The sequence below is a fragment of the Podarcis cretensis genome (genome assembly GCF_951804945.1).
Source record: "Podarcis cretensis genome assembly, chromosome: 6".
NCBI classification, from domain to species: domain Eukaryota; kingdom Metazoa; phylum Chordata; class Lepidosauria; order Squamata; family Lacertidae; genus Podarcis; species Podarcis cretensis.
In genome coordinates this window covers 54,908,444-54,926,726 of record NC_137175.1, presented here as the reverse complement: position 1 = coordinate 54,926,726, position 18,283 = coordinate 54,908,444, and the positions used below count along the sequence as shown (strand labels likewise).

The 18,283-nt window shown below is 43.0% G+C and overlaps 1 protein-coding gene across 2 annotated transcripts in view; it reads left to right on the top strand.

Annotated features, from left to right (window-relative positions):
• Positions 1-17,870, top strand: part of MOB3C (MOB kinase activator 3C) — a 32,233-nt gene extending 14,363 nt beyond the window's left edge. For both annotated transcript variants that reach the window (XM_079980560.1, XM_079980559.1), the window contains exons 2-4: positions 3,404-3,905; positions 9,726-9,928; positions 16,194-17,870. In XM_079980560.1, the coding sequence (XP_079836686.1) occupies positions 3,488-3,905; positions 9,726-9,928; positions 16,194-16,223 (651 nt within the window). In that variant the 5' untranslated portion in view covers positions 3,404-3,487 and the 3' untranslated portion in view covers positions 16,224-17,870. The remainder of the gene's footprint in view (positions 1-3,403; positions 3,906-9,725; positions 9,929-16,193) is intronic.
• Positions 17,871-18,283: the final 413 nt, after the last annotated feature.

Below are 18,283 nucleotides of genomic sequence, written 5' to 3'. Positions count from 1 at the left end.
TTTAAAAGCAGCTTGTGAAAGTATCCTACATAACTTTTGCCTTTACTGAATCTGAGAGACTGTGGGAATGCAGAACTTATTTCCCCACCAAAACAATGCTAAAAATAGTGTTCGAAATGTGCATAGAATGAAGAACAGTCGCGAAGCAGCGGCAGGGAAGCAAGTGTTTGGGGCCCATGTGCTTCCCCCAGATAAATGCCTTAGCTGATGCTTGACAGCTCTCCGCTGTGCTGATGTGCTGGATGCAGATCTGCGTGCACAAGATAATGCCTGAACTGAAGAGGACCTGAGGTTTTGTTACTGAAACACAATGAAAATCTTCTGCGGAATGACAGAACTTGAGGAGAGGCTTATCCCTCAGGTACAAGATACATAACACACGCACATCGTAAACAGTGTCTACATGCTGAAATGGCTTTCCCTTCAAATGATCTATGGATAGCAGCCAGGAAAGCATCAGGCCTCTGTTATCATTTTTAAGGGGAAACCTAAGATTAACAGCATGCACATGGTTGTCAGCATATGATCACAAGAGGAGTCCTGCGGGGTGGTACCTCCGAAACCAGAATGGTGGGGGAAATTATGGAATGTCCTTTTATTAGTCAAATGGACAGTGTTCCATAAACCTTCAAATGCATTTGAAAGCATTGGCGAAAAATGGAGCCCAGTAGTTGTTTTTATAAAGAACTCTGTGACACTAGTTGAATGGTTAAACCCTGATACAAGGAATATTTTTTCGGTCTGTTGTAGATGGGTTTGATCTTACAGGAAGGTGGCTTTTATATAGGGATGAATTCAACGAAGTAATTGCATGAGCAGAACGGCATCCAATTGAGCAGTGGAAATTCCTCTCCTTCCCCCTCTGTGCCCTCTGCACACACCAAATCTGCTCCAGAGGGCTGAGGAGGACCCCCAGAGCAGATTTAAGAAGAGCTTGCTGATTCAGGCCAGTAAGGCATCTCGTCCAGCATCGTGTTGTCACAGCACTGAAGCAGATGTCCATGAACAGCCAGCCAGCAAGACCCAATCACAACTGCATTCTCCCCTCCTGCAGTTATCAGCAACTGGCATTCAGAAACAGTGGAAGTAGAACTCAGCCTTCAGGGTCAGTAGCCTTGTCCTCCATGATTTTAGCTAATTCTGTGTTAAAGCCATCCATGTTGGTGGCCATCACGGCCTCTGGTGGGAGCTAGTTCCATCCTCCGTGCCCCGTGTGGTACTTTCTTTGAGGACCTGCGGTGTTGTGAAGAGGGAAAAGGGAGGGGAAGTTCTGTTGTACAGCTTTGTTAGATACAACCCACAGAGCATATGTTTCAACTTCTGTGTGTTTTGATACTTGTCTCAAAGTGGTACCTTGCTTGTCAAACTTAATCCATTCTGGGAGCCTATTCGACTCCCGGAACTGTTCGAAAACCAAGACACGGCTTCTGATTTGCTAACTCATTTCTGGGTTTGTGGCATTCAGGAGCCAATTTGTTTGGGAGCCAAGCCATTTGACAACCAAGGTACCACTGTAATTAAAAAAAAAAAATTAAAGAAGAGATGGATCCTTTCTCCCAGATGACTGTGCAATGCTGCCAGTATTAGGCATGTACTACATCATTTTGAGCGTGGAGTCTGTGGTGTGCCTAAGCGTAGTGGCTTCTTCACAGCTGAATGGCAGCTGCACAAAAGCAGTACCTGCTGGCCTTTATGCTTAAGAGTCTTCCCATGGCTCAGAACTTTTTTGCTTCCTCCCCTGGGACACCATTGAACTTGAAGCTGAAGCCCCAGGGTCTTTTTAAATATCCTTGACTGCAAAAGGAGCATTATGAAACGAGCCACAAAACGATGTGAACTGCCAAACATCTGTATTCCCAGTAGATGTGGAATGAACGGCCACACCAGTGACAAAGCAAAAGGAATGTTTTCTTCTAGGGCTGGAAATGGCACAGCTGCTGAGGAAACTGCCCCCCTCCAGAAGGACAGATGTATTTTTAGAATATGCCTTGAGGTGTCACTTTGATATTTTTTTCTTCTTTAAAAGAACTTCTTGGCAATGCCGTAGAAATAATAAGAGCCTTTTCCAGTTTTCATTCTCTAATCATCATGGAGCACAAATCACTGAAGAGTAAGGATTCCGTTTCTGGTGAGGCAAGGGGGGCAGGGCAAATATTTGGTTCAGAAACACAACCCAGAGAATCTGGGAGAAGTGTGAATTTTATGAGAAGGACTGCAATGTTGACCCCATTAGTAGCCCCTTGAGTGGTAGTTTGCCTTGCCATTTCTATGGCTGGAATTTTTATTTATTTATTAATCTCTGCACAGTTTCAGAAAGTCTCACTAAGAATGGTGTTGTGCAACCTGCTTGGCTTGATGGCCTGAGTTGCCAATAGCACTGGGGCTTGATCGTTTTACAAGCATCAGAGTTATAAAGCATGTATGTTCGTATTGTGAATTGATACCTCATTGGAAACTATTTATGAAATAAATAATGCCCATGGTTGACCGCAAGTTATCTATACAGCATCCTTCCTTATTATTCCTTTAGAAGGATTTTACATCAGGCTAGAGCACTTCTGCCAATCATTTTTCCAGAGTGATGAAAACGGTAGATAGAGATGGGCAAAATGGTGGGCACTGAGAGATTGTGTAGACCAGGGGCTGCCAATGTGCAGTCCATGAGCACACACTGAAATTAGGCTGGAAAGAAGCAGTGTGCTGTATCAAATAGAATAGTTCTTTTGAGTGGCTTGTCTGTTCTGGGGGTGGGAGGGAGAGTGATACCCATAATGTGGGGGGGGGGGAGGGAGAGTGATACCCATAATGTGTGTGTGTGGGGGGGGAGGAAGAGTGATACCCATAATCCAGTTTTCAAATGTGTCCAGAGGCCCATAAAAGTTTCTGAAACCTGGTGTAGATGCTACAGGTCATTTTTGTGAGGATGCAAATATATTCCAGAATGCATCTGGTGGTGGTTGTTTTTGCCTGAATTGAAGACCTGACCTAACTAAGCAGTGTTAGAAACTGAGTTATGAAAGTTAGGAGCTAAATGGCACCTTAAACCTAGGTTATGGGTGCATACTTTTTATAACAAGAATACAAAGCTGAAAACGAATGTAATTCAGCTAAAATATTATGTTCATTTTTCACATGGTCTAGTCTTTCACCTGCCCACCCTAAGTGGGTCTCTTCTCCAGACTTCAGAGAATAGCTGGAAGTGGGGAGGCAGGAAAAGGTCCTCCTTTTCTCCCACTCTGCAGTTTTAGGCACAGTACTGTGCCCAGAGCTTAGAAACTGCTTGCATTTATGAAATCCCCTGTTGCAAAATGTGCCTGGAACAATGGAAGTTTTGAACACTGTAACCAAGGTGTACATTGTAAAACAACTGACTCAAATACTTCGTGTCCATTTTATCTTTTAGGAACCATCCTGATTATTATTTTTATTTTTGTCCTTTGGAAAGACTGGTCCTCCTTGTCATCATCCTGGCTGGTTCCAGCTCAGAATGGCTTTGTGCCTTAAGCAAGTTTTCAACAAAGACAAAACCTTCCGCCCCCGGAAGAAATTTGAGCCGGGGACCCAGCGTTTTGAGCTGCACAAGAAAGCTCAAGCCTCTCTGAAATCGGGACTCGACCTGAAAGCTGTGGTCCAGCTTCCCCCGGGGGAGAACATCAACGACTGGATCGCGGTGCACCTTGTGGACTTCTTCAACAGGATAAATCTCATCTATGGGACCATGTCAGAATTCTGTACCGAGAAGAGCTGCCCCATCATGTCGGGTGGCCTCAAGTATGAGTACCGGTGGCAGGATGACTACCGCTACAAGAGGCCCACCAAGCTGTCGGCACCCCAGTATATGTGCATGCTGATGGACTGGATTGAGACCTTAATTAATAACGAGGACATATTTCCTACCAGGATAGGTGAGTAGGCAATAGGTGCTGCATAGGAAGCTGCCATATTCAGGGTCAGACTCTTTGTCCATCCAGTTCAAAATAAAGTGGTACCTTGGTTCTCAAACACCTTGGTACTCAAACAACTTGGAACCCAAACACTGCAAACCCGGAAGTAAGTGTTCTGGTTTGCTAACTTTTTTCGGAAGCCGAACATGCTCCATTTTGAGTGCCACACTTCCATTTTGAGTGTTAAGCTGAGGTCTGTCTGGTTTTTTTCTATTTATTTTGTGTTTTTGTTTTTGCGGCTCTTTTTTGTTTGTTTTTGTGACTGTGTGGAACCCAGTTCAGCTACTGATTGAGTGATTGAGTGATTGTGTGACTGCAGTACATTGTTTATTGCTTTCAATTTATGGATCAATGGTCTCGTTAAATAGTAAAATTCATGTTAAGTTGCTGTTTTAGGGGTTGTTTTTAAAAGTCTGGAATGGATTAATCCATTTTGCATTACTTTCTATGGGAAAGTGCTCCTTGGCTTTGGAACGCTTTGGTTTTGGAACGGACTTCTGGAATGGATTAAGTTTGAAAACCAGGGTACCCCTGTACTGTCAATTGGCCATGGCTCTCAGGTGTTGCTGCTCATCTGGCCTCTGGTTGGTCACATTGCTGCTGCTCATCAGGACGGGGAGGGGCAGGGGGGGCAGTGAGGTCAGTGGCACAGTGCAAATGCACTGGTGTGATTGGCTCTGTTGGTGTGTTCTCAATTCACTGACCTTAACTGCCACTTCCCCCTTTACCTCCTAGCAGACCAGCACAACCGACCAGCGATCAGGTGAGGGCAGTGGTGTCCCCACTACACTGTCTCCTACTAGTCTTTCCCATATATGCAACTGATCCTTTTAATTGGAGATGCCAGAGATTGAGCCTTTTGCACGCAAAGCATATGATCTGCCAATTGAGCCAGGGCCCCTATTACCGGTAATTCTTTCTAAAGATACAAGGCAGGTGCAAGGCTTGCTGCTGCCACCAAGAGCCTGTACTGCACTCCCTACTGCCCTTAAGGCTACAGTCCTGTGTTCACTTATTTGGTAGGACCCCGGAGGCCAGGGTTCAAATCTCCACTCAGCCATGAATCTCATTGGATGACCTTGGGCCAGTCATTGTCTCTCAGCCTACCTTGCAGGGTTCTTGTGGGGATCAAATGAGGTGGGGGAGTACCACATATGTCACCTTGAGCTCCTTGGAGAAAAAGATGGGATATACACTCAAGCAGTGAATAAATACATAAATAGGAAAGTTCCTTGAATAGTGGAACTATTAATCTAGTATTGGCCCATGTGCAATCTCATTTTTTCAAATATTAATACAATATTGCCTATATAGTCATTGTAAGGTGAAGAGATAGTGTAGGGAAATTTTGCTCTGCAAGCTGTGGGAACAGGCGTTTTTCAAATAATAGCAAGGTGTTGCTATGGGTCATCCTAAAATGAAGCAACTGTGCAGGGCTCATCTGCATTGTTGTAATCCTCCTGCACGGTGTGGGATGTGACTATGTGATGGTTTCCACAGAAACATGATGTTGAATCCCATACTATTGAAATGAATGGACCTACATAGCTTAGTCATGTTCATTAATTTAAATGGGCCTACTGTGAGTAAGGGACGCGGGTGGCACAGAACCTACGGCTTGCTGATCAGAAAGACGGCAGTTCAAATCCCCGCGGCAGGGTGAGCTCCCCTTGTTCGGTCCCTGCTCCCTCGGCCAGTAAAGCGAGATGAGCGCCGCAACCCCAGAGTCGTCCGCGAACGGTCAGGGGTCCCTTTACCTTTACTTACTGTGAGTAAAACTTAGTTGAATACCATCCTTACTTTTGAATCCACCTGCCTAGGATTGCATTGTACTGTTGACTATTTGCACTTTCCATTTTCAGTCCCCAAGGCCTTTTTGCAAAGAAGGCAAAGGATTTGTGGGTGGGGTGGGGGAAGGATAATATGATGCCTTTTGGGTTATTCTCCCATTGTAACCACTTTGACACAGCATGTTTCTAGTTGTTTTTGCAGCTGGCTGGTTTCGTCAAGGCTTGTTTGTGTTATTGTCACCCCGTCTCCTTTCAGAATTAATGCCGTGCAACAATGTGCAGCTGTTCTTGTACCATTCCCATTAAGTGCTGGTTTAAAACACACACACACACTCATAAGGAGAGGCTGTTAACAATGCCCATGTCTCATGGGGTTTGGGGAAAAAAATTCACTGTATATGTGCCGTTGTTTTGGATAATTGCTAATTCCTACAATTACTTTGTAGTGATTAATAATAAGGAATCCCATTACCAGGCTTCATTTGAACGCATTGGGGGGACAAAATCTTGGCTTGGAGAGACAAATCCTTTAACATTCTGTCCTGTAATTTATTTGCTCTTAATGCCTCTCATTTATAATGCATTAATACACCACTTCTCATTATTTCCTTGTTGGGTTAAGTGATGCTGTGTGAAAGCATCTGTCTCCGAAAGAGAACTCCCCATCCAACCAGTACCATTCTGTTACCCTGCTCCATGTGCGAACGTGGTGGTAGACGGACAATAGTTTCTTTCAGAGGATGATATGATGGAGGCATTGCTCCCTATTGTAGGCACACTCATCCAATTATCATCTTTCTTTGCAAGTGCTTTAAAAAAAGTATACAAAATCTGATTGACCAGAGATGACCAGAGTGAGACAGAACCAGCTTTCGCAGAGAATAAGGTTCTCAGTGGCTACTAGGCCATAATGACTGCTCCACTGTCCACTGTGAGAACAGAATGCTGGGCTAGATGGACCACCGCAGGAAATTCAACAAGTTAAAAAAAAACACCTTTTTTTTTTTTGCCCTTATGGGAAACTTCATTTCATGATGGAAATCATCGCCCCAAAACACAATCTCAGTAGGACATCTAGCCAAACAACCAGGTGGCAGCATCTAGGAAACCTATTAACTTCCAGGTGAACCTGGAGTTTGCTGGTCAACCACTAGCTGAATTGCCTGAGCAGAATGGTTGTGGGTGGCCAGCAAGCCATCAAGAGGTTTGAGCCATCATACATCAAAAAGGATGTCTTGCTTATCAGATTTCCACCACACTTCCTGGCTCAAGGGAAGCCTTTATCTGCATCCAAGCCACCATGCCAGGCACTTCCTGCCTGCTCGTGTACTGTTGATAGTTTGCTTCTTGCCTTCACAATGTACGGCAGAAAGGGCTCTCACTGGAATAGAGAAGTCTAGAATGATGTACCAAAGCTCACTATAAAGTTCTGAAACTTGAATAACTTTTCACAACTGTGCATAATTATTCATTCATTTGGGGCTATAGAGTTAATCAGTAGTGGCCATCAGGGGAGGGTGGCCAGAGCTGCCTTGCCCCTCCCCATGGCAGTGACATGCAGCATTGAGAAGTCAGGTCTCCAGACTGCTACTCTCATCAGTGTATTTTCAGCATACAAAGTGCTGTTCAGCTGTTATTTCATCTTTACACTGTACAGTGTAAGAGAAATTAAGCTGGGGACCGCAGGACATGTAGCAGTGGCACAAGCATGTGGGGACATGTGCCTATTTTAAAGAGACACTGTCCAGAAACTGATCCCCCAGGATGTAATATGGACTTTATGGGCCCACAATTTGACAAGACTAGTCTGGTATTCAAATCTAGTGCCTATAGCAGCATATGCACATGCGAAAACTGTCTGGACTCCAACAGAGCCTGACTAGACTTTTTTCATGGCTATACTTGGCTGAAATTCTTGTGCAACTAGAGCATCAGAATGACTGCTTTCCATCTTTCACAAGAGGTCTGTGGATGCATGAAAAGAAGCCTTTCTGATTCTTTAAATGAGCATTTGCACTCTCCACTTTTAATTCTAAGTGCTTTCAGTTTGTACTCTCAAGAGGAAGAACAATCCGTGAATGTCCTGGAGCAGCCGTCTCAAGGTTTTTGAAGTTCTGTGATTCTGTGATTCTGCTGTAGTTATTTCCACTCTACAAGTCACAGCAAAAAGAGCTTTTAAGCTCCAGACAGCACGGCAACAGCACTTGTTGACTTCCCAGTCATTAGCGCATCTGAAACCTGCATGTCTTATTGCAGGTGCAACTTTGTGTTTATGAATCCTGCCAGCAACTCCAGACTTCATTAAAATCAGGTGCATAATTGGTTCATTAGGCTTGTCTTCAGACTCTGGAATGCATTTGTGGGAAACACGGACGAGCTGATACCCGCTTGAAAATAAAATGTAACTGCCAGACCCCTTAATTGTTTGTGGTTATTCCTCTTTTCATCTGTGCAGTGTGCATGGCAGTGGAACACATGTGGTGGATCATTTAGGGGGCTGTTTCATCTGTTTCCCATTACTGTGATCAAGTTGTATATACCATAGTTGTTTTTGTGAGAGTGGTAACAGAGTGCCGCTCCATTCAGTGCTAAGAATATCCTCTAGCTCCCCCTGCAGGTCTAGTGTGGTTTCATGTATTCAGTAAACACTCAAGCAGTGGTTTCCAAACTCCCCTTGTCCCCTTCTATGGACCACTGTAAAATTGCTGTGGGTCTTGGTGGACCACTTACTGATGTTTTTGAAGCCCTGTAAATTGGTACCTCAGGTTACGAACTTAATTTGTTCCGGAGGTCCGTTCTTAACCTGAAACCATTCTTAACCTGAGGTGCGCTTTCGCTAATGGGGCCTCCTGCTGCTGCCGCGCCGCCAACGCACGATTTCCACTCTCATCCTAGGGCAAAGTACTCAACCCGAGGTACTACTTCCAGGTTAAGGTAAAGGTAAAGGGACCCCTGACCATTAGGTCCAGTTGTGACCGACTCTGGGGTTGCGGCGCTCATCTCGCTTTATTGGCTGAGGGAGCCAGCGTACAGCTTCCGGGTCATGTGGCCAGCATGACTAAGCCGCTTTTGGTGAACAGAGCAGCACATGAAAACGCCGTTTACCTTCCTGCCAGAGCGGTACCTATTTACCTACTTGCACTTTGACATGCTTTCAAACTGCTAGGTTGGCAGGAGCAGGGACCTAGCAACGGGAGCTCACTCCATTGCGGGGATTCGAACCGCCGACCTTCTGATCGGCAAGTCCTAGGCTCTGTGGTTTAACCCACAGCGCCACCCGTGTCCCTCTACTTCCAGGTTAGTGGAGTTTGTAACCCGAAGTGTTTGTAACCCGAAGCGTTTGTAACCAGAGGTACCACTGTATAATATATTTTTTCAGAATTGAAAAACTACAAACATGTGCCTGTACCAGGGAATTTAGGGAAGTGGGTAACAAACCAAATAAGTTATCTCTGTACTATTTGAGGAATCATCTCTGGGCCATGCTACCTCCCAGGGGTAGCCAACATGGTAGTTTCCAGATGCTGTTGGATTGTAGCTCCCATCAGCCCCAGCCAGCATGACCAATGGCCAGGAATGAAGGGAGCTGTAGTCTACGAATATCTGGAGGTCTACCACTGAGCTAACCCTATTGTGCACACCAGAACACAATAGCTGTTGTCCATAAGAAAGCCAGGGCGTTGGAGTGGTTAGAGTGTTGAACTAGGACCTGGGAGACTAGGGTTCAAACCCGCCACTCAGCCATGAAGTGCATTGGATGACCTTATGCCAATCATCATCTCTCAGCCTAGCCTACCTCACAGGGCTGTTGTGAGGTTAAATGGGGAGGGGGATAATCATGCATGCTGCCTTGAGCACCTTGAGGCCTAAATGTAAAAATAAATAAATAAGAATAAAAGGAAGGATGCACAAATGCAAGGCCCTAAATAGAGCCTAATGTCCCACAGTAGTGATGAAAGCTGTAAACACCCCCCCCCCTTGTGTCTTGCAGGTGTTCCTTTCCCCAAGAACTTCCAGCAGGTCTGCACCAAGATCCTCACCCGCCTCTTCAGAGTCTTTGTCCATGTCTACATCCACCATTTTGACAGCATCATCAGCATGGGTGCCGAAGCTCACGTCAACACCTGCTACAAGCACTTTTACTACTTTATCAGCGAGTTCAGTTTGGTCGACCAAAGGGAATTAGAGCCTCTGGTAAGAACATAGGTACTGTTATTATGCACCCTGCTTCTGATTGGCAGGGACACCTTTTGGATGAGGGAAGAGCACTGGAGACTTAAAGTGTTCCAAAAACTCTTTAAGTTTGCACTGCAAACTACGCGTTAGCGCTACTTTAGGTCACCAGGAGGGCTGTCAGTATCTCCAAGCTCTTATGGAGATCACATTCCAAAGGCTTGAAAGAGATTCCCAGCTGTCAGGAGACTGCCCTGTTGTTGTTTTTTAACAGAGTTCAGAGCAGAGTGCTGGCCAGGCAACTTTAAGAAGAATGCCATATACGTATGTGCATCACATCAACTATTTCACACTATAAACACAAATTTTTCACTGTCTAGGAATTATTCTTAGAAGGCTCCATTTAAGAATCAGCTAGGATGGATGAACTGATGACGATGATTAGCGTTTTGAACTGTTTTTAATGGTGTGTTTTAATTGTTGTAACCTACCGTGAGACCTTAGGGTGAGGGTGGGTAATAAATTGTAATAAATAAATGGTATGCACAAGCCCCATGATTGCTACTGCCGAAATTCTGATCTCTCTAAACTTTGGCAATATAGTCAAAATTAGTCACTTCTCAACAGATGAGGGAATGGGTACAATGTTTCACATCCATAAGAGCAGCTATATTTCAGCTGACCCTAAAAGGTAATTAGAGATCAGGAAACCGAAGAGGCTGAAAAGAACAAAAAACAAAATCGATTCTAATCCACTTCCCTCCTTCCTGCTGCTTCCCTTAAGACATAATAAGAGGAAGTTTCTCCCCAATTGTCCTTGCAAAATGACAATAACTCCCAGTTAGTGTTGCTTGCTGGTCGTGTTTCCGAGTGTGAATTTATATGCCTCTGACCTTGTACCGTCTTTTCCAACCATATATTCTAGAAAGAATATATGGATTTATCTTAATTTCTAGTACTGGGATATTATAACATGCATAGCTGATTCCCACTTTCAAAGTGATCCATGTGCAGCAAGCATTGTCTGTCTAACACATTCACAATGAAATTAATAGAATCCTAGAATTGTAGAGCTGGAAGGGACCACAAGAGTCATCTAGCCCAACCCCCTGCAATGCAAGAAGCTTATGCCCAGTGTGGTCCAACCCTGAGATTAAGAGTCTCATGCTGTACCAGCTGAGCTATCGCAGTCGTGTAACACAATCACAAAAAATCATTTCCCCTCTGTCTTGAGTCATTATTATATTATTATGTATGCTAGTGAGCAAGAATACTGAAATGTCCTCAACTAACAAGTAACCATCCAATATGGTATTGACAAGAAATGTACTATCATCACTAAGTCAGGAATGTAAACCAGAATAATAAACCATGGTAGTGCAAACCATGGTTTTCCTAACTATGGTTTCAGGTGCTCTCTGAATTGACAAACCTATAGGCATAGCTATGTCTCTAAATGATATTGCAGCATGGAGACAGAGCTTATGGCCTCTTATGACCTTGAGGAACCACGTGAGCTTATGAATAAGAGGAAGAAAAGTGAATCCTTGTTTTTAGCATCAAACTTCACTGCATTTCACAAAGGCAGATGAAATATTTTCTTTTTTTGAAATCCGAAATTCTTCCTGGCCCTGGTGGCTGTGGGTGAAATGCTAGATCAGCATGAAATGGAAGCACCACATCCCAGAGTGTAGGTTAGACTTCAAGAGATTGGAAGACTTCTGAAATCTGGGCATCAACCCAACTCCATGTCTCTGCAATCCTTTCCCCTCAATATCTCATGTCATTCATTCTTTAAGGAAAGGGGAAATAACAGATGCAATTCAGCTGGTAATAACCTCAAATTATGTCATTATTTCTCCATTTCACAGAAGGGAAAGTAGAGTTGAGATAAAGTGACCTCTTGAAATCTCTCTCTCTCTCTCTCTCTCTCTCTCTCTCTCTCTGTGTGTGTGTGTGTGTGTGTGTGTGTGTTTGTTTCATGGCTAGATTCTCCCCCATCAATTTACCAGCTTTGGAATACTTTAAATTAAACATTCTGGGCTTCTTATTCAGAAGTGAGCCTCTAGATAATTTCCTTCATTCTACTTGGTTGTATAAAATGAATGGCTTTACTCTCTTGGCCTGAGACTAATTTTAGAGATGTGTCTCCTAAGGAAACAATAATTTGTTTTGCTAGGGTAAAACAGATTTGTTGCAACAAGTAATAACATTGGCAAAGCCTTGGATTATTTCTGGGAAAGACAGGAGCTGCTGTGGGGACCTTCTCAGCATAACAAATGTTGTCTGATGTAGAGATGGGTCACTGTTTGTGTCAGGAAGAAAAATCAAAGGACTTAAACAAGCTGATGTGAAGGTGGTACCCAGAAGGTAGGAGAAAGTGTGAACAAAAGGTGGGGAAATTGGAAATCTGAAGTGTGAAAATAAAGGTAGAAAATGAAGCAGCATCAGAAGCAACTGAATTTTCAGACTGGCTTTCACTTTAAGCCAGGAATAACAACAACAACAACAACAACAACAACAACAACAACAACAACAACAACTACAACAATTTGTTTAAATAATTATTATTGGCTTAAAGTGAAAACCAGTCTGAAAATTCAGCTGTTTCTGAACCAGAGTAGAGAGGCATGATTTTCGCACGCACACCCTGCCAGGCCTGTGCCCTTAGTTGGGGCCAATCTAGCCAATCCCTAGATATCCCCTTGCTTTCCTCGGCACAAATCTGTTGCTTTTGTTTAGGAGATTATTTAGTCTTTGCCACACACACACACACACACACACACACACAGAGCTGCATGCGTACACACTCACTCACACATATTCCTCACTAAAAAATGAGTGGGAGATGAATACTTGCAAATAATATACTTCAACTCATTTTTTTAAGTTTTCAGATCTGTGGGTGGAATGACTAGGCTGTGGGGGTGGGAAATATTGTTTTAACAGAGGCGTTAAGAGATCTTGATTGGAAAAGCAGAAACTCTCACTGTGTTCCCCAGGCAGACAGAATCCTGGAATTGACGTTTCTGTTTTTTTGTTATTCTTCAGAACTTGAAGATGGTCATGAATGTTTGGACTGCACAGGCAAATGTTACATAATAGAACATGTTTTCAGTTTTCATTTAGCTTAAAACAAGAATAAGCCCACTAGCTAGAATGGGACTAATACAAACCAAGTGCATTCAAGATGTTAGCGACTTGTCTTTTCCAGCATCTCATGCTGTGGGCTTCTGCTTCCAGGGCTTAACCCTTTGTCCTCAGATCGAAGCCTTCTTCAAAAGAATCTATTTGGCACCAGCTGACATCGCCTCTTCGTATGTGGTTGGTCCTCTCTCCACCCCTCCTGCTGCCCTTACTAACTCTATTGTGGCAATTCATAGATGGTCTGACGTATTTTCAAAGTGTTGTATCCAACACTACTGTAACACTACTGTTCTGCTCACGCAGCAGAATTCTGTTTGTGCAATTGAACTTCCCCCTCCAGTCCCCTGCAGCCCTATGCACATGCTCAAAATCTGCACCAGAGAGTTGGGGGACCCGCCGGAGTGGGTCTTGTGGGAGCATGGGGGAAACACTGTTGCACATGTGGACTTCTGCTTGTGCAGTGTCGAATGCAACCCAAAGACTGTGAGGTTCAGATTTGCTCATTCCCACTTCCACCGGCATTTGGAATGTTTGTGACAACAAAGAAAATGCCAGTATATGAGCATGGCAGAAAACCCAGGAAACTGGTTTGTCATGACCATGGATGCCCCAGGAACAGGACTGAAACCTGGAGGTCTAAAAAGCAGTTCAGGTCTGTTGGCAAAATGGCTTTCAAAGAGACCCGCACTGAGATTTGGCTCTGCGAGCCTGTTCCCAACATGAAACAGGCATGCACAGCCAAACTGAGCAGGATTTAACCCCTGCCCATCAGCTGATGAGCTGGAGTGAAATCCTACTGCTTTGGCTGCATGCATGATTTACCAGAAAGGGAAGAGAATCAACTGCTACCAGCCTGCTAGCCACTGAGGTCACCCACCCTTGGAGTGAAATCAGCTGATTGGCAGGTGGGTGTGGTTTCTTTAAAAATGACCTTACAAGCCAAATTTGACCCCCTGTCAGGCCAAGAGGTTGAAGGTTCCTCACTCCTGATTTAGACAAGTGACTGATCACATGCCACAATAATGCATTAATATTGGTGCCTCTATTACTATGGATTTGCGTCTGGTGAATTCACATGAGCAGTTCACCTGGTGATTATCAGATGATAAGCTTTCATTGAGCTGTGTAAGCTTCTCTTTCAATACTGTACTGTTCAAATATCATAAAGAGATTCTTTCCATTGTCATTCATAAATGACGTTTCTTCCCATGCTCCTCAATCCTTTGCACATAAAACACATGGCTATATAAATCCAAACTCAGGAGCTTTTTATATGTAAATGTCACTCACCAGTTCAACCTCTTTTCTTCTTGCCGTGATATTTGATAGGATGTTGTTTTTAACTCCCTTTTACACATATTGTGCATATTTCCTTTTGTTACCTATGCTTTCTTATGGTATTAAAGGAAAACAGCGAAGATGTCGAAATTGGATTCTTTTCAGACCCAACACAACCCTTTGTGGATTATCAGCTTCTGTTGACCCTTTTGGTTATCACCAAGGCAACTCAAAGAGACACTGAAATTCTGTCCTATTTTTTGCTTCCCGTGTCTTGCTTCAGAATCTTATTTCTTTCAAACCTAAACGCTTTAGGCTGTTTTAAGTTGAAATCAATTTAGAAATGTAATAATGTCTACCGAGAAAAAAAAAATCACTGCATTGTCTCAGATTTCTTACAAAACGTTAAGAGTTTATTGTGAAATAAGTGAAGGGGGATTTATTTTATTTTATTTTTTATGCAACAGATTAATCCAGAGTCTTGAGTCATATATTTCCCCTGGATTAACTGACACATTCAATGAAATATTGCAAACATCCATCAGTTCAAACTAATTTAATTTAATCAGTCTGGAATATTGTGCATTGGTTGAAATCTTGAATTTATTTAGGTGGTGAAGGGCAAGTCCCTTTCCCTCCTATGTGCAGTATGGGGATACGAAAGGAACCCTTCTATCAAAGGAACAGTCTGTTGGGGGAAGGGAACCTTTGCATCTAATTCATGCTATATGCTGAAGCAGCATAGGCTGTCCTTAACAGCAGTGTGTTGACTTCCCACCCTGGGACCCTGCAGCTGGCAATAACTGCTGTCCGTTTATCTTGAGTATGGTATTAGATATTGTGGTGGCAGAGCAGTTGCACCAGTTCTTAAAGGGTACGGACTCTCCAGGTTCAGCCGTGGTTTTGAGACTGAATTAGCTTTGGCTAATGGATCACCTGCATTGAGAAAATGCAGAGCAGGGGTCTGTGAGTCTGCTCTGGCTTCTTATTCTGTTGGCAGCTTTTAATACCGTTGAGCAAGGTATCCTCTTAAGACGTGCTTTGTGGGTTGAGTATCAGAGGCACTGTTTTATACCAGTTAGAAATGAGAATAATTCAGGGGTATAAAAATGTAATAAATAAATATACGTACATACATACATACATACATACATACATACATACTGCACAGGGGACCCTCAGTGGAAGGGGTGGTCATCCACTGATAATGTTTATAGACTGTTCACATTTTTGAATCCCCTCTCCATCAGAACATATTTTGGGGAGAAGTCCTAGCTGTCTGACCAATTAAATATTGCTTCAGTTTGGGGTAAAAAATATGTTGGGGGTGTGGGTGGGAGTAGGCTCCTGTAGGCAGCAAAGTGTGCCAGCAACTATTCTTTTCAAATGGACCCCTATAAAGTTGGACTACAAAACAGATTCTTTGTTTGGTTGTAGAAATGCAGCATATTCAGATAAATTTTAAGACTTATTGCCTGGAAGATGGTATAACACCTGGCAGGCACAATTTTTTTTTTTTTGGTCCTATCTGCTATGAAAGCTAAAATTACTGTGTAGAATACTAAAAGGATATAGCTATTACTATGCATTAGTAGGCTATTTTCCATTTTGTATGCAATGATTAAATACCCTGGATTATAACACGGTAACAGAAAGCCTCTTGATACCGTACCCATTCTGTGTCACTGATGGGATGAGTGGCTAGACCATCCGTAATCACTTTCAAAGGTCCCAACCCTATGAGAGATTCAAGGTCCTTTGTATACCATGTTGAATCATACAGTTGTTTTCCTAAAGGTTTTGTGGACACAGACTTCTTCTTAAAAAAAAAATTACATTTCTTTTCTTTTTCCCCTCACAGAAAGAAATGACAGAAAGGATTTGCCATTAAGATCATTCGGGCATCATTTGAATGGACAAACTGTCCTCAAGAGGGCCTCACATGGTGATCTGAACGACTACTGCTGGGAATATGAGGGACTTTGTGTTCCAGGGACTGAAACGTTTTGAAAGAGTGGACCCCAGTACGTCCAGTAGACATATGGACCCAATAACATTATGTTCCTGCCTCTTGTACTCTGCCCTAGTGGCTGTAGCTGTGTGTCATTTTGTTTTCATTTTGTCCTCCAGAGACCCACCTCCTCCTAAGTTGTTTTGCACTTTTTTGAAGCGCAAAGGGGGAAATAACCTGAGAATTCCTCCACCCAGACCCGAAGTAAAATGATGAATGTATTCCACACAGAAGACTACGTTCATCCCCTTTAGTCTATCAAAGTGCAGAAGGTTCTCAAGCAACATGCCCTGCCTTGTACTGGATTGGGGGGAAATGGTTCACTATCACCCTACCCGCCTCCATTATTATTTTTAATGAGCTACTGATTATTCCTCTCTCTATAGGCTTTCGTCAGGAGAACCAGAGATGCTAGGAAGATACCAGACCACTAGGAATGCTGGATTGGAAGAACATTTCCCCCCAGTAAGATGTCATTTGTAGAAAATAATATTAGTATTAGAACTGAGTGGAATGAAACAACAATTTGCTTCAGTTTTTCCTCAGCTTACAGAGCATCCACACAACAGCCCACATGCAAATATTTGCAGTCCAGTACATCAAAAACAGAAGGCAGGAGCATCCCAGTAAGGTGCCAGCAGAACACATCTCTTTAGGTTGCACAAGTAAATGAGCCACTGTGTGTGCTGAGGGGAAAACACAAGCCCTATGAATACTGATACCAATCCCAGAAATGGAACCAGTGCCATAAAACAATCAACAGTTGCTAAAGAGAACTGAAGTTATGGAGCATGGAGCATGCAGATCTTGTACTTTTGAGGAACTTTGATGCATTTTTCTTTTAACTATAGAAAATACAGACTGCTTTAGAAGGAGTCAAATTAATGGTTCCTCTAGCCCGAGACTCCCAACTCCAGCTGGTGGTGACTCGACAGCTATTTACGATACTTTAGCTGCAACCTTAAGCACACTTTCTAGTAGATAGCCTCCCTTGAACACAGGGGGCATTATTTCTGATTAAGCATGTATAGAGCTATGCTATTTAACTGGAGGTGCCAAGAATTGAACCTGGGATTTTCCTACATTCAAAATGTGTGGTCTACCACTGAGCCATGAGTCTTCCTTCCCCATAAAACCCAGTGATCATTTCCCCATTGACTGCGACTCTCTTCTTTTGAGAAGGGAGGGAACAATATTTTTTCTTCACTTTTTTCTTTAAGTGACCTGAGCCACATGCATCGATGAGTTTTACTAGTCAAGATTTTATACTTTCTACAACAATATTTATATCTTGGGTTGTCCTACTTTTTCTGTCAGTGAAGTTTAAATATTAAAATTGCACAGATTTTTTTTTTTTGAACTGACAGCACTTATTGTGACATTTAAAATCCTTATGCTATATTTTCTCCAGGTAAGTAAGCAGATAAAGAAAATCATTACTTGTTTGTGTCATGAAAAACCTGTATCTTAATTGCGTCTTCTCCTAATAAGAAAAGAAAGGGATGCAAGGAGATAAAGACCAATGCATACCAGTGCTACCACAATAATTTCTGCTAAGAAAAGAAAAACTAAAGTGTTAGATGTTCTTATTCATAGTTCTTTGGTATTTTCCCTTGCTTTAATTTTTTCAACAGCTTCACCACCCAAAGGTCATTGTCAACTTTTTTGTCGACTGCATTTCAGCCTTCCTTCTTTCATGAGAGCGCTGAGATGCTTAAAAATATCTGTGCCGAAACTGACATAACCCAATCGGCCTAGTGATAATGTGGTTTGAGTTATTTGTTGTGCAACCCTTCAACATGCTTTTGGCAGACATGTTCTGAAGCAATCATAAATCTTCTGTTCTCTAGGGATTCACTGATTCTTGCTACGGATTCTTGATAAGCCACCCAAAATGGCATCATGGGTTTCTCTTGACAATGTCATTTCCCATAGACAGG